The sequence below is a fragment of the Tursiops truncatus genome, chromosome 6, assembly GCF_011762595.2.
Source record: "Tursiops truncatus isolate mTurTru1 chromosome 6, mTurTru1.mat.Y, whole genome shotgun sequence".
Taxonomy (NCBI): Eukaryota; Metazoa; Chordata; class Mammalia; order Artiodactyla; family Delphinidae; genus Tursiops; species Tursiops truncatus.
Window position 1 is genome coordinate 59757073 of NC_047039.1, and position 23538 is coordinate 59780610.

At 37.5% G+C, this 23538-nt stretch overlaps 1 protein-coding gene across 2 annotated transcripts in view; it reads left to right on the top strand.

Moving 5' to 3' along the window:
* Positions 1-22954, top strand: part of ERMP1 (endoplasmic reticulum metallopeptidase 1) — a 52388-nt gene extending 29434 nt beyond the window's left edge. Inside the window, exons 11-16 of one of the 2 annotated variants that reach the window (XR_012332504.1) lie at positions 479-631; positions 2733-2935; positions 3514-3629; positions 20093-20256; positions 20383-22506; positions 22563-22954. Coding sequence is in view for 1 of the 2 variants with exons in the window: in XM_019934817.3 (XP_019790376.1) it covers positions 479-631; positions 2733-2935; positions 3514-3629; positions 20093-20256; positions 20383-20547 (801 nt within the window). In the remaining variant the exon portion in view is untranslated. Of the gene's footprint in view, positions 1-478; positions 632-2732; positions 2936-3513; positions 3630-20092; positions 20257-20382 lie in introns of both variants that reach the window. The other variant, XM_019934817.3, reaches the window with a different exon arrangement.
* The last annotated feature ends 584 nt before the right edge of the window (positions 22955-23538 follow it).

Genomic DNA, 23538 nt, shown 5'->3' on the forward strand with positions numbered 1-23538 from the left:
TTTGTTGAAATAGGCCTGCTTACTTGCTTAAAAGCTTACCTCTGGTTCTTTAATAAAAGCCTGATGTCATGATGTTTGGTACGGTTAAATAGTGTCTGCTGTGCAGTTAACTTACAGGGTTTGATAGAATTGGAAATAAAATAAGTTCACGGTTTGACTGATGGTGGATGTACATCCTCTAGTAGTCTCTTGGCTGAGCAGAGACACTGTCTCAGTTGCCTTTTTCCCTCTTACTGTCTGGCTGCCTGTCAGAGAGGCACCATCATGCAGATGGGGGCATCTCTCATTTATTTAGGCTCTGGCTTGTGATGGAAATCCCTTACAATTAGTGCTTTGTGTACTGGGAGTTGGGAGTATGGTAGCACATGCTGATACATGTCCTTTATTATCTGTCTGACAACACCTGTTACAATGTCAAGTCAGTAAAGCCACCTTTCTGCCAATGGTAATTTTTCTATTTTTGTGTTTTGTGTTTTAGATTAACTTCATCTACCTTGCCAAAAGCACAAAAAGAACTATGCTAACTTTAACTTTGGTATGTGCAATTGCATTCCTCCTTGTTTGCAGTGGAACTTTTTTCCCATACAGCTCCAACCCTGCCAGTCCAAAGCCAAAGAGAGTGTTTCTTCAGGTAAGAGCGATCTTGCGTGAGCTATTTGAGATCCTGGAGAGGAAAGGCTTATGGTGTTTTGAGCTTACTAGTCAACAGTGAAGCTCGAAACACATAAGTGACTTTTCTACTGTTGACCTGTTAGTTGGTACCTCGACTATTTTGTGTAAGGCAGTGAGGAAAAGACCATCAAGAGGCATTCTTATCAGCTAGAAACACTTCTCCTAAGAGCCTGAATCAGAAATGTCTGCTTGTTGTTCTTATTACTGTTCAAATTACAAAAATGTACCTACTTGGAAAAACGAGAGCAAATATGTATCATGGAATAATGAGCTGTCAGAAGTACAGATTGTAAAACTGTTTGTGGGCTGAGTAAAAATATGACCTCCTGTCAACTGGCAAAATGAAACAGATTCTTTAAAATGCGGTAAGACTGATTTTAGGTAATGTTCAAGGTAATGTGATAGTGAAAATATAATAACTTAGATATTAATAAAATGAGATTTAGAACTTTCTTAGATTTCAGGTTTTTCTGCAAACTTTTTAGAGCTGGTGTAAAACAGGAAAAAGAATTTTAAGTCCCCTTATTTCCAGTCTTCCTGTCTGTTAGAGGGAATGGAGTGGCCAAACAGAAAAGCCAACAGTCATAACCTAGATAATTATTCAAGGACTTAAGTAGTAATAATATATTTGAACTTAAATATGAGAGAGGAGATTTTGAGAAAGAGCCAACTATTCCTTGTTTTTGTTTCCAGTCCTGTAGGACACAGTGATACATTTTATGTGACAAATTTTACAGTCACATCAGTAGTCATTAGGAAAAGCTAGATTTTTATTTTTAAAAACTCCTGTTCTGATTTGTTTTGGGGTTCTCTTCTTCCCCAGTGCCAGAAGGTGACAAACTTTTCCTATAAAGGGCCATAAAATAAATATTTTAGGCTCTGCCAGCCATGTGGTCTCTGTTGCAGCTACTCTGTTTCTACAGAGTGAAAGGAGCCATAGACGACACCTGCAGATGAATGTGGCCATGTTTTAATAAAGCTTTATTTATAAAAATGGCAGCAGGCCATTTGGCCTGTGGGTTGTGGTTTACCCCTGCCCTTTGCAATCCTTTTTCTTTTCCTATTTGATATTCTTCAGGCTGGTTTCCGTTGTTAATAGAGCTATTCCAGATGGAGCATGGTGCCTTTTCAGAGAATTCTGTTAGGCACAGTGGTGAGCTGTGATTCCTATTTTTCTCTGCACATCAATTAGCATGTAACACCCCGAAAGGGAAATGTGTGTGTATTTCTTTTAGAATGTATTTAAGTCCTTTTAGGACTTTTAAGAGTTCTAGTTTTCATGTCTTTTATATCTGAAATAGTAGGTTTTCAGAAACTTTTTATATGAAATTTAAATTTAGAAACATATTTGTAAGAAATAATAAAGTAATCATGTGAGTATCTATGGAGTTTAAAAGAGCATTAGCTGTATCTTAGAAAACCTCAGTATTCCCTTCTTGATCCCAACTCTTTTGCTCCTCTCTCTCTTATTACCACCCCCAAAGTACTCACTATCTTAAAGGTTGGAGTTAATCATTATTTTACCACATATGTATTAATCGCTAAACAACAACATACAGTTTTGCCTGTTTTTGAGCTTCTTACAGGTAAGGCCATACCATATACTCTTTGGTGGCTTACTTCTTATTGCCCAACAGCATGTCAGAGTCTTCCAGGTTGATCTGTGTCACTGTAGTTCGTTATTTTTCATTGCCGAATAGACTTCTGTCATAGGAGGATGCCCCAATTTATTTGCCCATTCTACTGTTAATGGACATTTGGGTTGTTTCCAGTTTTTGCTAATATGGACAATGCTGAACTAACACTTTTGTACCTTGCAAGAGTTTCTCTAAGGTCCATATTCAGCAGTGGAGTGGCTGACTTGAAGGGTTATGCGCATGTTAACTTTATTAGGTAATCTAAGCAGTCTCCTAAAGTGATTGTGCCAGCGGTGGGTTCCTGTTGCTCAGTAGCCTCATCATTTCTTGGTATTGTCACGTAGTCATTTTTGTTAATCTGGGGTGGGGATGTGGGTGAAGGAGTTCAAACAGTAGTTTCCTCATTAGTCTTGTTCTTTTCAGCATATGACTAGAACATTTCATGACTTGGATGGAAACGTAGTTAAACGAGACTCTGGAATATGGATCAACGGGTTTGATTATACCGGAATGTCTCACATAACACCTCACATTCCCGAGATCAACGATACCATCCGAGCTCACTGTGAGGAGAATGCACCCCTATGTGGTTTCCCTTGGTATCTTCCAGTGCACTTTCTCATCAGGTTGGTTCATTACTTTTCTGCTTTTAGTTGGGGGTTAGTTTGTTCTCAAGTCCTATCACTGTATCAGTACTTTATTATTTTAACTGGTTAACATAGAAGTTGAGTGCTGTTTATACTATTTTTCTTTTTAATATAACTACAGAAGTTGTATTTCTTTGTGGGATAAAGCACTCAGAAGTTTTTTATTCTCCCCCAAATTTTGCTTTTTCAAATTAGGAAGTCTTTCCTCTAGAAAGCTGAATAGTTAGAAAGTGTAGCCCTCTTAACTGGTCTAACAGATAGCAAGCAGCTAAGCATCAATTTCAAATTGTTTTATTTCTGGGGAGTTTTTATGGTTTGGCTGTGAAGGAATGGATGAGAAGAAATAGGATGGGTAGTGGAATCAAGATCACCTAGGATCCTTGTTCTTAACTTTGGGAAGGTTTTATTACACAATAACCTGGGCTTCAGAGAAACTGACATTGTTTATCATATTCATCAGTTTATGTGTTTATTATATATTCTGAGCACTTCCATGAATTATAGTTCAAAATCAACTAATAAAGCAACCTGAATATTGAAGTTACCTTTCCAAATAGGAAAAACTGGTATCTTCCTGCCCCAGAAGTTTCTCCAAAAGAACCTGCTCATTTCAGACTTGTATCCAAAGAACAGACACCCTGGGATTCTGTAAAGCTGACCTTTGAAGCAACAGGTAAGTCATATGGTAGTTTTTTCTTCTCTCTTGTCATTTCTTAAAAATTTTAATACGCATGTATATTTTTTCCTCAAATGTATAATAGTGACCAGCAACTTAGGAAGAACTTGGTGTTTTTAAAAGCAATTGAAGCTGGTTATGATTTTTAAAAGAAAATTTAATAGACTTTATTTTCTAGAGTAGTTTTAAGTTTACAGAAAAATTGACCAGAAAGTACAGAGATTTCCCTATTGTCCTCTCTACCCCCCAGCTTCCCTTATTATTATCCCTTTTGCATTAAGTGTGGTACATTTCTTTTAATTGATGAGCCTACATTGATACATTATTATTAACTAAAGTCCTTAGTTTACATTAGACTTAGTTCACTCCTTGTGTTGTTTAGTTCTATGGGTTTTGACAGATGCATATTGTCATGTATCTACCATTACAGTATCATACAGAGTAGATTCACTGCCCTGAAATCCCCTGTCTCCACTTATTCACCCCTCTCTCCTCCCTCCCTCTGGCAAGCACTGATCTTTATACTGTCTCCATTGTTTTGCCTTTTCCAGAATACCATATAGCTGGAATTACACTTTGTAGCTTTTTCGGATTGGCTTCTTTTGTTTAGTAATTTCCACTTAAGGTGCCTTTATGTCTTTTAGTGGCGTGATAGCTCATTTCTTTTTATTGCTGTGAATGTACCACAGTTTGTTTATCTTCTGATCTACTGAGGAACATCTTGGTTGCTTCCAGTTTTTGGCAGTTATGAATAAAGCTTCTGTACACATCTGTGTGCAGCCTTTTGTGTAGAATAGGTTTTCAACTCATTTGGATAAATATCTAGGAGTGCAATTGCTGGACTGTATAGTAAGCATATATTTACCTTCGTAAGAAACTGCCGAAGTGTCTTCCAAAGGCAGTATGAATTCCCACCAGCAATGAATGTGAGTTCCTGTTGCTCTACATTCTCACCAGCATTTGGTGCTGTCAGCCTTTTGGATTTTAGCCATTCTTCTTTTTTTTAAAATTTTAAAATTTTATTTATTTTTCTATACAGCAGGTTCTTATTAGTCATCCATTTTATATACATCAGTGTATACATGTCAGTCCCAATCTCCCAATTCATCACACCCCCACCCCCTTGCGGCTTTCCCCCCTTGGTGTCCATACATTAATTCTCTACATCTGTGTCTCAATTTCTGCCCTGCAAACCGGTTCATCTGTACCATTTTTCTAGGTTCCACATATATGCGTTAATATACGATATTTGTTTCTCTTTCTGACTTACTTCACTCTGTATGACAGTCTCTAGATCCATCCACGTCTCTACAAATAACCCAATTTCGTTCCTTTTTATGGCTGAGTAATACTCCATGGTATATATGTTCCACATCTTCTTTATCCATTCGTCTGTCCATGGCCATTTAGGTTGCTTCCATGACCTGGCTATTGTAAATAGTGCTGAAATGAACATTGGGGTGCATGTGTCTTTTTGAATTATGGTTTTATTTGGATATATGCCCAGTAGTGGGATTGCTGGGTCATATGGTAAATCTATTTTTAGTTTTTTAAGGAACCTCCATACTGTTCTCCATAGTGGCTGTATCAAGTTTACATTCCCACCACCAACAGTGCAAGAGGGTTCCTTTTCTCTACACCCTCTCCAGCATTTATTGTTTGTAGATTTTCTGATGATGCCCATTCTAACTGGTGTGAGGTGATACCTCATTGTAGTTTTGATTTGCATGTCTCTAATAATTAGTGATGTTGAGCAGCTTTTCATGTGCTTCTTGGCCATCTGTATGTCTTCTTTGGAGAAATGTCTATTTAGGTCATTTGCCCATTTTTGGATTGGGTTGTTTGTTTTTTTACTATTGAGCTGCATGAGCTGTTTATATATGTTGGAGATTAATCCTTTGTATGTTGATTCGTTTGCAAATATTTTCTCCTATTCTGAGGGTTGTCTTTTCCTCTTGTTTGTAGTTTCCTTCGCTTTGCAAAAGCTTTGAAGTTTCATTAGGTCCCATTTGTTTATTTTTGTTTTTATTTCCATTACTCTAGGAGGTGGATCAAAAAAGATCTTGCTGTGATTTATGTCAAAGAGTGTTCTTCCTACGTTTTCCTCTAAGAGTTTTATAGTGTGTCTGGTCTCACATTTAGGTCTCTAATCCATTTTGGGTTTATTTTTGTGTATGGTGTTAGGAAGTGTTCTAATTTCATTCTTTTACATGTAGCTGTCCAGTTTTCCCAGCACCACTTGTTGAAGAGACTGTTTTTTCTCCACTGTGTATCCTTGCCTCCTTTGTCATAGAGTAGTTGACCATAGGTGCGTGGGTTTATCTCTGGGCTTTCTATGCTGTTCCATTGATCTGTATTTCTGTTTTTGTGCCAGTACCATATTGTCTTCATTACTGTAGCTTTGTAGTATAGTCTGAAGTCACGGAGTCTGATTCCTCCAGCTCCGTTTTATTCCCTCAAGACTGCTTTGGTTTCTCGGGGTCTTTTGTGTCTCCATACAAATTTTAAGATTATTTGTTCTAGTTCTGTAAAAAATGCCATTGGTAATTTGATGGAGGTTGCATTGAATCTAAAAATTACTTTGGGTCGTATAGTCATTTTCATAATATTGATTCTTCCAATCCAAGAACATGGTATATCTCTCCATCTGTTGGTATCATCTTTAATTTCTTTCATCAGTGTCTTATAGTTTTCTGCACACAGGTCTTTTGTCTCCCTACATAGGTTTATGCCTAGGTATTATATTCTTTTTGTTGCAATGGTAAATGGGAGTGTTTCCTTAATTTCTCTTTCAGATTTTTCATCATTAGTACATAGGAATGCCAGAGATTTCTGTGCATTAATTTTGTATCCTGCAGTTTTACCAAATTCATTGATTAGCTCTAGCAGTTTTCTGGTGGCATCTTTAGGATTCTCTATGTATGTATCATGTCATCTGCAAACAATGACAGTTTTACTTCTTTTCCAATTTGTATTCCTTTTATTTCTTTTTCTTCTCTAATTGTTGTGGCTAGGACTTCCAAAACTATGTTGAATAATAGTTGTGAGAGTGGACATCCTTGTCTTCTTCCTGTTCAGTTTTTCACCATTGAGAATGATGTTTGTTGTGGGTTTGTCATATATGGCCTTTATATTGAGGTAGGTTCTATCTTTGCCCACTTTCTGGAGAGTTTTTATCATAAATGGGTGTTGAATTTTGTCAAAAGCTTTGTCTGCATCTATTGAGATGATCATATGGTTTTTCTTCTTCAGTTTGTTAATACGGTGTATCACATTGACTGATTTGCATATACTGAAGAATCCTTGCATCCCTGGGATAAATCCCACTTGATCATGGTGTATGATCCTTTTAATGTGTTGTTGATTCTGTTTGCTAGTATTTTGTTGAGGATTTTTGCATTTATATTCATCAGTGATAGTGGTCTGTAATTATCTTTTTTTGTAGTATCTTTGTCTGATTTTGGCATCAGGGTGATGGTGACCTCATAGAATGAGTTTGGGAGTGTTCCTTTCTCTGCAATTTTTTGGAAGAGTTTGAGAAGGATGGGTGTTAGCTCTTCTCTCAATTTTTGATAGAATTCACCTGTGAAGCCATCTGGTCCTGGACTTTTGTTTGTTGGAAGATTTTTAATCACAGTTTCAATTTCATTACTTGTGACTGATCTGTTCATATTTTCCATTTCTTCCTGGTTCAGTCTTGGAAGGTTATACCTTTCCAAGAATTTGTCCATTTCTTCCAGGTTGTCCATTTTATTGGCATAGAGTTGCTTGTAGTGGTCTCTTAGGATGCTTTGTATTTCTGCGGTGTCTGATGTAACTTCTCCTTTTTCATTTCTAATTTTATTGATTTGAGTCGTCTCCCTCTTTTTCTTGATGAGTCTGGCTAATGGTTTATCAATTTTGTTTATCTTCTCAAAGAACCAGCTTTTATTTCTATTGATCTTTGCTACTGTTTTGTTTCTATTTCATTTATTTCTGCTCTGATCTTTATGATTTCTTTCCTTCTACAAACTTTGGGTTTTGTTTGTTCTTCTTTCTCTAGTTCCTTTGGGTATAAGGTTACATTGTTTATTTGAGATTTTTGTTGTTTCTTGAGGTAGGCTTGTATTGCTATAAACTTCCCTCTTAGAACTGCTTTTGCTGCATCCCATAGGTTTTGGATCATTGTGTTTTCATTGTCATTTGTCTCTAAGTATTTTTCAATTTCCTCTTTGATTTCTTCAGTGATATCTTGGTTATTTAATAACATATTGTTTAGCCTCCATGTGTTTGTGGTTTTTACATGTTTTTCCCTGTAATTGATTTCTAATCTCATAGCATTGTTGTCAGAAAAGATGCTTGAAATGATTTCAATTTCCTTAAATTTACTTAGGCTTGATTTGGCACCCAAGATGTGATCTATCCTGGAGAATATTCTGTGCGCACTGTAGAAGAAAGTGTGATCTGCTGCTTTTGGATGGAATGTTCTATAAATATCAATTAAATCTTTCTGGTCTGTTCTGTCATTTAAAGCTTGTGCTTCCTTATTAATTTTCTGTTTGGATGATCTGTCCATTGGTGTAAGTGAGGTGTTAAAAGTCCCCCACTATTATTGTGTTACTGTTGATTTCCTGTTTTAGAGCTGTTAGCAGTTGCCTTATGTATTGAGGTGCTCCTATGTTGGGTGCATAGATATTTATAATTGTTATATCTTCTTCTTGGATTGTTCCCTTGATCATTTTGTAGTGTCCTTCCTTGCCTCTTATAACATTATTTTAAAGTCTGTTTTATCTGATATGAGTATTGCTACTCCAGCTTTCTTTTGATTTCCATTTGCATGGAATATCTTTTTCCATCCCCTCACTTTCAGTCTGTATATGTCCCTAGGTCTGAAGTAGGTCTCTTGTAGACAGCATCTATATGGGTCTTGTTTTTGTATCCATTCAGCAAGCCTGTGTCTTTTGGTTGGAGCATTTAATCCATTCATGTTTAAGGTAATTATCGATATGTATGTTCTTATTACCATTTTCTTAATTGTTTTGGGTTTGTTTTTGTAGGTCCTTTTCTTCCCTTGTGTTTCCCACTTAGATAAGTTCCTTTAACATTTGTTGTAGACCTGGTTAGGTGGTGCTGAATTCTCTTAGCTTTTGGTTGTCTGTAAAGCTTTTGATTTCTCCATCAAATCTGAATGAGATCCTTGCTAGGTAGAGTAATCTTGATTGTAGGTTCTCTCCTTTCATCACTTTAAATATGTCATGCCACTCCCTTCTGGCTTGTAGAGCTTCTGCTGAGAAATCAGGTGTTAACATTATGGGAGTTCCCTTGTATGTTATTTGTTGTTTTTCCCTTGCTGCTTTCAATAATTTTCTTTGTCTTTAATTTTTGCCAGTTTGATTACTATGTGTCTCGGCATGTTTCTCCTTGGGTTTATCCTGTATGGGACTCTCTGCACTTCGCGGACTTGGGTGGCTATTTCCTTTCCCGTGTTAGGGAAGTTTTCAACTATAATCTCTTCAGATATTTTCTCGGGTCATTTCTCTCTGTTCTCCTTCTGGGACCCCTATAATGCGAATATTGTTGTGTTTAATGTTGTCCCAGAGGTTTCTTAGGCTGTCTTCATTTATTTTCATTCTTTATTCTGTTCCACAGCAGTGAATTCCACCATTCTGTCTTCCAGGTCACTTATCCGTTCTTCTCAGTTATTCTGCCATTGATTCCTTCTAGTGTAGTTTTCATTTCAGTTATTGTATTGTTCATCTCTGTTTGTTTGTTCTTTAATTCTTCTAGATCTTTGTTAAACATTTCTTGCATCTTCTCGGTCTTTGCCTCCATTCTTTTTCTGAGGTCCTGGATCATCTTCACTATCATTATTCTGAATTCTTTTTCTGGAAGTTTGCCTATCTCCACTTCATTTAGTTGTTTTTCTGGGGTTTTATCTTGTTCCTTCATCTGGTACGTAGTCCTCTGCCTTTTCATCTTGTGTATCTTTCTGTGAATGTGGTTTTTGTTCCATAGGCTGCAGAATTGTAGTTCTTCTTGCTTCTGCTGTCTGCCCTCTGGTGGATGAAGCTGTCTAAGAGGCTTGTGCAAGTTTCCTGATGGGAGGGACTGGTGGTGGGCAGAGCTGACTGTTGCTGTGGTGGGCAGAGCTCAGTAAAACTTTAATCCGTTGACTGCTGATGGGTGGGGCTGGGTTCCCTCCCTGTTGGTTGTTTGGCCTGAGGTGACCCAACACTGGAGCCTACCTGGGTTCTTTGGTGGGGCTAATGGTGGACTCTCGGAGGGCTCACACAAAGGAGTACTTCCCAGAACTTCCGCTGCCAGTGTCCTTGTGCTCACAGTGAGACACAGCCACTCCCCGCCTCTGCAGGAGACCCTCCAACACTATCAGGTAGGTCTGGTTCAGTCTCCCGTGGGGGTCACTGCTCCTTCCCCTGGGTCTCGATGCGTATACTGCTTTGTGTGTGCCCTCCAAGAGTGGAGTCTCTGTTTCCCCCAGTCCTGTCGAAGTCCTGCAGTCAAATCTCGCTAGCCTTCAAAGTCTGATTCTCTAGGAATTCCTCCTCCTGTTGCCGGACCCCCAAGTTGGGAAGCCTGACGTGGGACTCAGAACCTTCACTCCAGTGGGTGGACTTCTGTGGTATAATTGTTCTCCAGTTTGTGAGTCACCCACCCAGCAGTTATGGGATTTGATTTTATTGTGATTGTGCCCCTCCTACCGTCTCACTGTGGCTTCTCCTTTGTCTTTGGATGTGGGGTGTCCTTTTTGGTGAGTTCCAGTGTCCTCCTGTCGATGACTGTTCAGCAGTTAGCCATGACCCTGGTGCTCTCACAAGAGGGAGTGAGAACATGTCCTTCTACTCCGCCATCTTGAACCAATCTTGGATTTTAGCCATTCTTATATTTACGTAGTGGTATCTTATTAGTTTTTCAATTTGCAATTCCCTAATGACATATGATGTTGAGCAGCTTTTCATACTTATTTGCCATCTGTATAACTTCTTTGGTAAGGTGTCTATTTGGATCTTTTTGTCTGTTTATTAATTTTGTTTTCTTATTGTTGAGATTTAAGAGATTTTTGTATATATGGGTATAAGTCCTTTATCATGTAAGTGTTTTGCAAATATTTTCTCCCAGTTTGGCTTGTATTTTCATATCTGAACAGTGTTTTTCATAGAGCATTAAGTGTTTTAATTTATTGAAGTCCAACTTAATCACTTTTGTTTTATGGAACGTGCTTTTGGTGGTGTGTCTAAAAATCATTGCCAAACCCAGGGTGTCTAGATTTTCTCTGATGTTACCTTCTAGAAGTTTTAAAATTCTGCCTTTTACACTTAGGTGTGTGATATATTTTGAATTAATTTTTGTGAGAGGTATAAGTTCTGTGTCTAGATTCATGTTTTTGCATGTGGATTTCCAGTTGTTCCAGTACCATTTGTTGAAGACTATCCTGTCTCCACTGAGTTGCCTTTCTTTGTCAAAGATCAGTTGACTGTATTTGCGTGGGGCTATTTCTGGACTCTATATTTTGTTCTACTCATCTATTTCTCTATTCTTTTCCCATTACTGCGCTGTCTTCATCTCTTTAGCTTTATAGTATTTCTTGAAGTTGGGTATATCAGTCTTCCAACTTTCTCTTCAGTATACTGATTATTGCTTGTCTTTTGTCTTTCTATATATCAGTTTGTCAATACCCACAAAATAACTTTTTGGGATTTTGATTGGAATTGCATTGAACCTGTGGATCAAGTTTGGGAAAATGACATCTATTGACTCTTCCTATCCATGACATGGAATGCCTCTCCATTTATTTGTATCTTATTTGATTTTTTTTTTGGTAGTTTCACAGTTTTGCTCACATAGATCTTGTACATACTTTGTGAGATTTATACCTAAGTATGTCGTTTTTGAGGTGCTAATGTAAATAGTATTGTTCATTGCTGGTATATAGGAAAGCAACTAACTTTTGTATGTTAATCTTGTATCCTGCAACCTTGCTATAATTGTTTATTAGTTCCAGGCTTTTTTTGGTTGATTCTTCTGGATTTTCTACATAGATGATCATGTCCTTTGCAAACAAGGACAGTTTTATTTCTTCCTTCCCAATCTTTATACTTTTTATTTCCTTTTCTTATCTCATGGCAATTAGCTAGGACTTCCAGTATGGTTTTAAAAATGAGTGGTAAGAGGGATAATCCTTGCCTTGTTCCTGATCTTAATGGGAAAGCTTTCTTACCAACTGAGTATAATGTTAGCTGTAGGTTTTCTGTAGATGTTCGTCAGATCAGGCTGAGGCAGTTCCCATCTATTTTTAGTTTGCTAAGAGTTTTATTCTGAATGAATGTTGGATTATGTCAAATACTTTTCTTTTGATATGATCATGTGGTTTTTCTTCTTTAGCATGTTGATGTCATGCATTACATTACTTGATTTTCAAATGTTGAACCAATCTCACATACCTGGAATAAATTCTACTTGGTCATAGTGTATAATTCTTCTTATATGTTGTTGGATTTGATTTTCTAATATTATGTTGAGGATTTTTACGTCTGTGTTCATGAAGGAGTCCTAATCTTTTTTAAATTTTGTTTTGTTTTGTTTTTATTTTTTAAATTTTATTTATTTTTGGCTGTGTTGGCTCTTCATTTCTGTGCGAGGGCTTTCTCTAATTGCGGCAAGTGGGGGCCACTCCTCATCGTGGTGCGCGGGCCTCTCACTATCGCGGCCTCTCCCATTGCGGAGCACAGGCTCCAGACGCGCAGGCTCAGTAATTGTGACTCACGGGGCTAGTTGCTCCACGGCATGTGGGATCTTCCCAGACCAGGGCTCGAACCTGTGTCCTCTGCATTGGCAGGCGGATTCTTAACCACCACGCCACCAGGGAAGCCCGAGTCCTAATCTTTAAGTTTTCCTGTAATGTCTTTGTGTGGTTTTGGTGTTAGAGTAATGCTGGCCTCACAGAATTAGTTAGAAAGTGTTCCTTCTGCTTCTGTCTTCTGGAGGAGATTGTAGAGAGTTGGTATAATTTCTTCCTTAAATGTTTGGTAGCATGCACTAGCGAACCCATCTGGGCCTGGTTCTTTCTGTTTTGGAAAGTCATTAATTATTGATTCAATTTTGTTTAATAAATAAAGGACTATTTCAGATTGTCTGTTTCTTCTTGTGTGTATATTGGCAAATTGTGTCTTTGAAAGAATTGGTCTGTTTCATCTGGGTTATCAAATTTCGGGGCCTACAGTGTTCATAATATTCTTTTATTATCCTTTTACTGCACGTGGGATCTGTAGTGATGTCACCTCTTTCATTTCTGAGATTAGTAATCTGTGTCTTCTCTCTTTTTTTCTTAGCTTGGCTAGAGGTTTATCAATTTTATTGATCTTTTCAAAGAACCAGTTTTTGGTTCTATTGATTTCCTCTCTTGACTTCCTATTTCAATTTCATTAATTTCTGCCCTATTTTTAAGTATTTCTTTTTTCCTGCTTAGTTTGGATTTAAATACTCTTCTTTTTCTAGCTTATTAAAGTGGAGGCTTAGATTATTGACTTTAGATCATCTTTTTTAATGTATGCATTCAATGCTACGTTTTCCCCCCTAAGCTCTATTTTGGCTGCATCTCACAAATTTACAATTTTAGTTCAATTTATTTAAAAATTTCTCTTGAGGCTTCTTTGACTCATTTGTTATTTAGAAGTATGTTCTTTAATCTTCAAATATTTTGGATTTTCCAGCTGGTTTTCAATATTTATTTCTACAATTTCATTGTGGTCTGAGAGCATACTTTATATGATTTCTATTCTAAATTTGTTGAGGTATGTTTTATGGTGCAGGATATGGTCTCTCTTGGTGAATGTTCCATGTGAGCTTGAAAAGAATGCGTATTCTGGTGTTGGATGAAGTTCTATGAATGTTTTTGATGGTGGTGTTTTAGTTCAGCTATATATCCTCACTGATTTTCTGCCTGCTGGATTTGTCAGTTACTGTAAAAGGTTGTTGAAGTCTCCAACTATAATGGTGAATTTGTCTTTTTCTCTTTCCATTTTGTCAGTTTCTGCCTCACCTATTTTGGTCTGCTTTTTAGGCACATAGCAGTTATACTTGTTTGATTAAACTGATATATTAGCATTTTGATTATACTTGTTAAAAATTATTTTAAGTGGTTTAGAGCTTTCAATAAGTTCACTTTCAAGTAACACTGTACTGCTTCATGGGTAGTACAGATGCTTTATAATGTAATATTCCCAATTCTTCCCTCCCTGGGATTCTGTAAAGTTGACCTTTGAAGCAATGGGTAAGTCAGACATTTTTTTTTTCTCTTTCTCTTTCACTTCTTCAACTTTATAATATGTTGCATGTGAGCTTTTTTCCCCTCAGATTTATTATCGTGACCAGCAACTTGAGAGCTTATAGTGTTTCTAAAAACAAACTGAGGCAGATAATAATTTTTAAGGAGCCTTACTGAAAAACTTTTAGTGTCAGATATTAGTTGTCAGGTAGATCCAAAACAGCATTTGGCCTGGCATTAGTAGACAGTGTGACTTTATTTACCTTTCTTGGTATATTTACTATGTTTAAAACTAGTAGTTAGCTCCTTGAGCTACTCAACTGGTGTTCTGGCTTCTAAGTCTTGTCTCTCATATTATTTTTCAAAAATACATTTGATCACGTCACTTCCCTACTTAAAGAACTTTTAACGATTTCCTGTTGCCGCAGAATACATCCAAATTCTTTGGCAAAGCATGTGTGGTCTTCGGGAGTTTGGCCCAGGTACCCATTTAAACTTTTTTCAGCACTTCCCTTGGTGCATTCCTTAGCTACATCCAACTGCTCCTTTCTGTCCAGTCAAACACACACTCACTCCTGGTGAGAGAGAGATTTTCTTGCTACTACCTCCCACCCAAACTCTGTGTTTCTCCCCTAGGCAAAATGCCAAGATTACTCTGACCTTTCTCTCCCATCTTCTCCAACAGACTAAGCAACTGCTACCCTTTTTCTTTCCTTTGTACATATCTTGATTGTAGCGCTGACCTCCTTGTATCATGATTATTTAGTCAAGGGAGGCAGACATGGTGGGTTCTTATCCTTCTATTCTTGGTGCCCAGTGAAATCACTGACACATAATGGGCACTCAAATGTGTTGAGTTAAATTAAATTAGTCAGCTTTTTTATTTTTAAGATGGTACCCAGATATGTGAACAAACACCATACTAGATGTTTCCAGTGAAGGTATTTTGTGGATAGGATTGACATTTAATTTAGATCAGTAAATTCTGAGTACAGATTGTTCTCCATAATGTGGTGGGCTTCATCCAATCAGTTGAAGGCCTTAAAAAAAAGACTCTCCTCCTCCAAGGAGGGGGGGTCTTGCCAGCACAGCCTAGGAATTCAAATTCGGCTCGTCCCTGAGTCTCCAGCCTGCCAGCCCCTACTGCAGATTTTGGATTTGCCAGCCTCTACAATTACATGAGCCAGTTCTATAATTCTCTTTCTCTACACATCCTATTCTGTTTCTCTAGAGAACCCTAATACAGGAAGTTCATTTTTAAAAGTTCCTGCTACTGTTCACTCTGTACTTTAATTACTGAGTTTAAAAAAAAAGGTTGAGGTACTTCCCTGGTGGTGCAGTGGTTAAGAATCCACCTGCCAGTGCAGGGGACATGGGTTTGAGCCCTGGTCCAGGAAGAGCCCACATGCTGCGGAGCATCTAAGCCTGTGAGCCACAAGTACTGAGCCGTGTGCCACAACTACTGAAGCCCGCACACCTAGAGCCCATGCTCTGCAACGAGAAGCCACCACAATGAGAAGCCCACACATTGCAAAGAATAGCCCCTGCTCACCACAACTAGAGAAAGCCCATGCTCAACAACAAAGACCTGATGCAGCCAAAAATAAATTGAAAAAAAAAAAAGTTGCCCAGGATTTTATGAGTGAAAGGTATCTTCATACGTAACTTTCCCCCTTGTTTATTTTTATTCATTCATATATATATGTACATGCATATATATATGTATATTTTTAAGGCCTAATTTACATACATTGACACATCCAGATCTTGTACAGTTCCTTTAGTTTTGATAAAAACATACATATACCCATGTAACCACTATCAAAACACAAATCATTTCCATCGCCCCAGAAAGTTCCCTTACACTAAAGTCTCCCTGCCCTGGAGAAGCAACTTTCTGATTCCTACATTGACAGATTCGATTTGCCTGCTCATTCTTGAACTTCATATACACGGAATCATCCAGTATGTAATATTCTGTGTCTGGTTATTAAGCATAATGTGTTTGAGATTGAGCTGTGTTGTTTTTGAGTATCAGTATTTTGTTCCTATTCATTGCTGAGTAGTATTCAGTGCATGACTATACCACAGCTTATCATTCTCTTGTTGACGGACACCTGGGCAGTTTCCAGTTTGGGGCTAATATGAATAAAGCTATTATGAACATTCTTGTACAAAGCTTTTTGGGAATATGTCTTCCACTTCTCTTCTTGGATAAATATCTAGGAGTGGAATTGTTTGGTTCATAGGACAGACTTACGTTTAACTTTTTTAAATTGTTTTTTTCAGTTTTTCACTCCCACCAGTAGTATACGAGAGTTCCAGTTACTCCACATTCTCACCAGAATTTACTGTTTTTTTTCATTTTATCATTTCTTGTGGGTGTTTAGTAGTAGTACCTCTTGCATTCCTCTGATAATTAAGATGTGGAACACTTTTATAAGTGTTTACTGGCCATTCACCTGTTTTCTCATGTCTTTTTCCCTTTTAAAAACTGAGCTTGTTGTCTTATAGGACATACATTCATACATTCTAGATAAAATCCTTTATCAGATAACTGGTGTTATCAAGATTTCTTGCCCATTCATTTTCTTAATGATGTCTTCTGATGTGAAGAAGTTTTAAATTTTTATGAAGTCCATTTTATCAGGTTTTTCTTTCAGGATTAATGCTTTATGTATCTTCCAAAAAAAGCTTGCCTACCCAGAGATCATGAATTTAGACTTTTCCTTTTAGAAACTTTATAGCCTTAAGCTTTTACGTTTAGGCCTAGGATGCACCTTGAGTTAATTTCTGTATATGGTGTGAGGTAGAGGTCAAGGTCCTTTTTCCTTTGTTCTAGCATCATCTGTTGAAAGGCTTTGCTCACAGAATTGCTTTGGTGCCGTTGTCAAAAATTATTTGACTGTGTATGGTACTGGCACAAAAACAGAAATATAGATGAATGGTACAGGATAGAAAGCCCAGAGATAAACCCATGCACATATGGGCACCTAATTTATGACAAAGGAGGCAAGAGCATACAATGGAGAAAAGACAGCCTCTTCAATAAGTGGTGCTGGGAAAACTGGACAGCTACATGCAAAAGAATGAAATTAGATCACTCCCTAACACCATACACAAAATTGACTGTATATACCTCAGCTTTGCCCACTTTTTACTGAAATTTCTCTTCTACAAGTAGTTTGTTTGGTTTTTGTATTTTCATTCAGTTTAACACAGCAGGGACTTGAAAATCTTGTAAGTGAGGGAAGCTGGAGGACACAAGATGGTAGTAGTGAAATAATATTTGGTAGTTAACCAGTGGGATGAAGCACTTATGGGAAGGAAGTGCCTTAGCTGACACTTCTGAAGGTGAATACTTCCGTTTTCTAGGCTTTAAAATTTTAATTAGAAATAAATTTATTTTGCACTAATTGGTTTTCTTGTTCATGCCAGTAATTTTTTATTTTATTTAAATGCCAGCCTATAAAAAGGAAGCACAGAAAAATTCAAACCTTTCTCTATCCTTTATGCACCATTTGGAGAATTCCAATAAAATTCAGGTTCCTGGCAGGCAGGTTGTACACCTACTGCCCTGTGTTTGTGATTACAAATGACAAGAAATCATTTTGTAAAAAAATTATTTTTTGACGGTACGTGTGCAGGTCTGTTTGTGCATCAGTTACCACACTTTTAATTACAGAAGCTTTATAATTTAATGATTGGGAGAGTTAAGATCCTTTGTAGTTTTTGTTTTTTAGTATCTTCCTTGCCATTTTTTGCATGCTTATTTTTCCATAATTTTAGTATTTAGAATTTTAGTATCATCTAATATAAAACATATTGCTAATTGGTATTTAGGGGAGTATCATAATAAATTTATAAATTAAGGAGACCCTGACATACAATGTTGAATCACCCTATCCTGAACCTGGAAATGTCTTTGCATTTGTTCGATCAGTTCTACTTTCATGTCTTTCAGGAGTGCTATAAAGGTTTTGTTGCTACTATCATTATGTCCTCAAACTGGCTATATTTTTTATGTATGAAGGCAGTTGACGTCTGTATGTCAATTTTGTATCTTGCTACCTTTCTGAATCTTGTTTTAGTTAACCACTGATACTAGGGTTCTCCAGGTATACCAGGAATTGCCAACATTTAAAGGGCCAGATAGTAAATATTTTAGGCTTTGCCATATGTTTCCATGATAGATTCTTGTTTGTTAACCACTCTTTAAAAACGTAAAAACCATGCTTAGCCTGAGAGCCATACAAATACAGACCTCAGGTGTATAGTTTGTTTACTACTGCATATCATCTGCAGATAATTTTTCTTTACCAACTCTTATGCCTCTAATTGATTTCTGTCTAAATAGCTAATATTTCTAGCATAGGATAGAACTGTTGTGGAGATGGTGAGCATCCTTGCCTTGTTCTTGATATTAGAACCAAGGTCTCTAGTGTTTTCCTATTATATAAGATATTGACGTTAGGACTAAGGTATATATTTTTTAATCATGTTAAACAAGCATTCATCACTTGTCATTCCTTGAATTTTTTTTAGGGAATGTATTTTAGATTTTAATTTTGTGAAAAGCTTTTTTAGCATCTACAAAACTGATGATGGGATTTTTCTTCCTTGGGTCTTTTAAGTAAATGGTGTATCTTACCAGGTCACACATAGGCTATTATTTTCTTAATGTGATATTGGATTTGTTTGCAAATATATTATTTAGAAATTCCACATCAGTGTTCATGAGTGATATTGGTTTGTGTTGTTTGGGGTTTTTTTTTGGGGGGGTGGGTTGGTACTGTCCTTATCAGATTTAGGTATACATCATAAATGTATTGAATGTTACACATCATAAAAACAGTTGGTTTTCATTTTCTTGCAACAGTTTATGGTGCATTAGAACTATTTTGTTGAAAAGTTGGCTTGAATTCCTTTCTAAACTCACCTGGGCCTGGTGCTTTTCCTTAGGGTAGTTTCTTAATAATTTTTCTAGGGAAATTGGTTTGCTTTAGCTTTATTATCTGTTTATTATCTCTGCTCTAGCTTTATTATCTCTTATCAGTTTTGATAATCTGTATTTTCCTAGCAGAATAGCCATTTCATGTGGGTTTTCAAACTTACAGAGGGCGGCAGAGTGGTTATGTGTGATTTTTTAAACAACTTCTGCTTATTTTTCTTATTTCTCTTTGTGTATATACTTGTTTTCTCTGCTCCACTCTCCTTTCCCTCCGTCTCTTTTCCAATCAGGTTACTTAGTGGTTGTCTTGTTAATTTAAAAAAATAACAGATTTTTGATTATTAGGTCTGTTTCTTCTATTCTCTATTTCATTGATTTCTAGTTTTTCCTTTCTTGTCTTTTTAAAAACTCTGTCCACTTGCCTGAAATAACCTTCGTTTTTTACGCTTTCTGAATCTCTTTAAGTATGTTACAGTATGTGATTAGGTCTAGCTTTGTAAGCTAAGTTAAACTTTTTTTTCTTTTAGCAGCTGGGTTAGGTCTTTTCACATTTATTTTTACTGTATAATACTTTTGGTCTCAAAAATATTTATAATTACGTGTGTTTTATCTGCTATATTCCTTTTTCTATGATGTGCTGTCTTGCTCTTGAAAAAGGTAGTTTCTGGCATATAATGTTTATATTTTTGTTTTGATTGCCTGTTATTTAACCTTTTACTATCTGTGTGTCAGTGTTTAATTGTATTCTTTAACTCTATTAGCTTATACCACAGTTTATCTGCTTTGCCCTTTCCCTCTGTGTTTGTTACATGCAACATTTGCCCATTAGCCTTCCACCCTCACCTCAATATTTGTTTGTCTTAATAATGTATGTGGATATATTAAAGTCCTGTCAGTTCTTTTGCTATAGTTTTTGCAGTTATCTCTTGGGTTAGATGAAGCTTATTCTCTAGATTTCTGAAGAAGGGCTCACGAGTGGTAAGGTTCTTCCATGTTTAAATGACCAGACCAAGATGTAAACCGAGGTTTTCTCATTATAAATTCTGTGCCTTTTCTGCCGCACCTCATTACTTACCTTTGTTGATACACACTGAACGTCCAACCTGGCACCTTTTTTAGGTTTGTACTGAGTGTCTTAAAAGTGATATAAAGCATTGAACTTCGTAGTCTGCTTTGGGTGGTGGGTTTCTTTTCTTGTTGCTTTTTCAAAGATTGTTTTAACTATTCTTCCTTCCTCTTATCGTACAGGACCAAGCCATATGTCATTCTACGTCCGAACCCACAAAGGGTCTACACTTTCTCAGTGGTCTCTTGGCAATGGCACCCCAGTCACGAGTAAAGGAGGGGACTACTTTGTATTTTATTCCCATGGACTCCAGGCCTCTGCATGGCAGTTCTGGATAGAAGTACAGGTGGGAACTTCCCAGTATTGCTGGTATTACTGATCAGGTTTCCAGGTGGTATTTGGCAAGAATCTTGGGATCAGTCAGTGTTCTTGCCTTCCTAGCACTAGAGAAGTAACTAATTTTCTCCTCCAGGTCTCGGAAGAACAGCCTGAAGGAGCGGTCACTGTGGCCATTGCTGCCCACTATCTTTCTGGGGAAGACAAGAGATCCTCCCAGCTGGATGCTCTGAAAGAGAAGTTCCCAGATTGGACATTTCCCTCTGCCTGGGTGTGCACCTACCATCTCTTTGTGTTTTAGTCTTGTGGATGAGCTCTAAGTACATGCCCACGGTTTCTCCTGGTGTTTCATGGATGTTTGTATGTAAGTCAATGAATTAATGAGCATATGTTCAAAGAGCTTTGTGGTCTAACACTCTTCAGGGCCCAGCACTGTCTGTAATGGTTATGCTGTGGGGTAGTGTGCATGGCCCTTCTGACACTTGAAAATACCAGTTTTCTGGCACTTAAGCACATGTGGGTACTGCCACTTACCTACATAGGTCATTTTGTATGACCTTAAGGACGAAAGCCAACAAACCACTTTAATAGTTGTCCCCTTAGGATCATGAAAGATGCAGAAGGTACTGTAAGTCCACTGTTAATGAGACAAATGACATTTCCAGTTAAAGCCCAAGAGCATTTTTTTTGTGTCATTGGATGGTAGGTTAAATATCATTCACAGGAGTAATGATTCCCCTTGAGGCCTAACTCTGTAGGTCATTAGAAGGTAACTGCGGTAAAGACTGAGGAAGCACCATTGGGCTTTTGAGGCCCCAGCCTGTGCCGAGAGCTCTGCTTCTGCATGCAGCCTTTAGTGTGCTTTGCATCTCTGAAGCCCCGGTCCTCTGATGTGGAAACCTGTGTGAGTTGGGGACTCCTGTCCTTCTGACAAGTGGTCACTGAGCTCCATCATTGTAATGTTTTTCTGAGGTTGCTTTTTCAATGCCTGTTTCCCTCTGAAACATATATTTTCCTCCTCTCCACACCTCACCATTGTGAGAAGAGTATTTGTCTAGTTACCTTTCCCTCTGAGTTGCACAGGCCCTTTTGGTTTAGAATATTGTTCGTGCAAGTATATGATGTTAACTTCCTTCTTCAGAGCACTAGTTGCCATGGTGGCTATTCTGGGGTGGGAGGAGAGTGGGGTCGGGAGTGGCTGGGCGTTTTATATTTATTCTCACTTTTTAGGAGTCTTCTGTTATCCAAGGTTAATCCTTTAGGGCATAATTTTATTGATGCACTGGGTCCTTATTTTTGTCTGTTTTCCAGCCAGTTGAACAGATTAGCCTCTCACTAACTTACTGTGTTCAGCAGAGCTGGCTTTCCTGAGACTTGAGGCTGTGGCTTGTACTGGAATGTCCTTCTGTAACTGTCCTTAGAGTTGTCGGTGTTCAGATCCTGCATGATGGCAGCTCTAGGACTTAGAGGTACTTTTCATGTTGAGGAAGATGGCTGTTGGCTTCCTGGCTCCAGCAGTGGAAGAGTTTGATTAGAGCAGTGGTAAATTCTGCTAGCTTTCTTTTCTCCATTAAAAATGTAAAAAGACAATTTTTGCATTTAGCAAGCCTAGGCCAAAAAAAACATTTTAAAGAAAAGCCAGAGTAAAACAAAAAAAGTGGCACTCGGATCTGCCTGAACAGAAGGAGCATACATAGTAAGTGTGCGCTGTCGAAGAAAATACTTCTTGAAGCTGCTTGTGGGATGTATACAGTGTGCTTTCTGAATCATGTTCCTCATATACTGCCTGCCTCATTTGTGACTCCTTAAAAACTGACCGAGCCCACACAGACAGCAGGGTTGCAGCCAGAGCTGAATGGTAACATGCTGTCACATGCGTGGACACTGTAACCATTGCTTTTCCTGGACTTTGTAGGAACCATATAGAGTTGATCCTTGAACAACCTGGGGATATGGGGTGCTGACCACTGTGCAGTTGAAAATTTGCATATTACTTTACAGTCATACCTCTGTATCCAAGGTTCTACAGCCATGGATTCAACCAACCACGGATCATGTAGTACTGTAATACCCGTTTATAATCTGCATATAATTGGACCTGCACCGTTCAAACCCATGTTGTTCAAGGGTCAGCTGTATCACTAGTCTTGGGTGCTTCACATGTCAGGCAGTACATACACATAAGGTTTGCAGTGTTTATAGCTTTTATAGACTCATCAATTGTGGAGAAAAAAACATCTAAACAAATTTCAAAATACAGGCATATTTTCTGTTCCTGTGGTTAATATGAAATAGATTACAAATTTCAAAATACAGGCATATTTTCTGTTCCTGTGGTTAATATGAAATAGATTAATGGAAATTATTTATAGGAAAAAGAAAAGCAAAATCACAAGTGTTGAAGAAGGACATTACGTGAGAAACCAATAGTTCCCTGTTGTTACTCCATTTCAGTAATAATCATGGTTTTCTTTTTGCCTTTGAGTTATTTTCCTATGCGAACAATTCTCTCTTGTTTTGGTTTTCTTTGGCATTATAAAGCTCTGATTATCGTACAAATGCTCACTAGTCTCATGGCATGCTTAATATTCTGGGGGACTATTTTAATGCCAAAAGTGGTTAAGTAATTATATACAATATCATGGCTCCGTTAAGAACACCGTCAGATCAGCAATCTCTGAGATTAAAGAACTTGTTAGTTTCTTGAGTATCTGATTTGAATGACTCATTTCTAAAAGGGTCTTTTCAAAATCTAATGCATTTCCTACAGAATTTAAAATGTACAGTACTGCACATTCAGGGAAAGTGTGAAGGGTTGCGATTTTGAAGAAATCCTTAAAATTTACATTGTGTCTGACCTAAGATTGTTGCATGAAGTTTTTCTGTTTCCACACTTTAGCAGATGTAAATAAGCACTATAGAGTCCTAAAATGTCACCACTGAGGGAGCCACTACTTACGAAGCCAGACTGCTGACTCAGGAAGCTATAGAAAAAAATGATTATGTCTTTTTCTTTCAACTTGTTTGCTAAGATTAATTATTGCCTTACACTTTAACTGAAATAAACTTTTTAACATACAAGTTAGTATCTTTAACAGAGAAATGGATCTTTATTTTGTTTTCCTGTATCCCCCATATTTGAAGGGTATAGAGCCTTTTAAAAAGACCTAGATGGCTCATGTGGTATCATTGATATTTTAATGGGTCATGTGAGCAAAGAACTCAACATGGCTTCAACTGGAATCCATTTTACTGTGGAATGAAATTGTGCATCTGAATTTCACAGAAATCA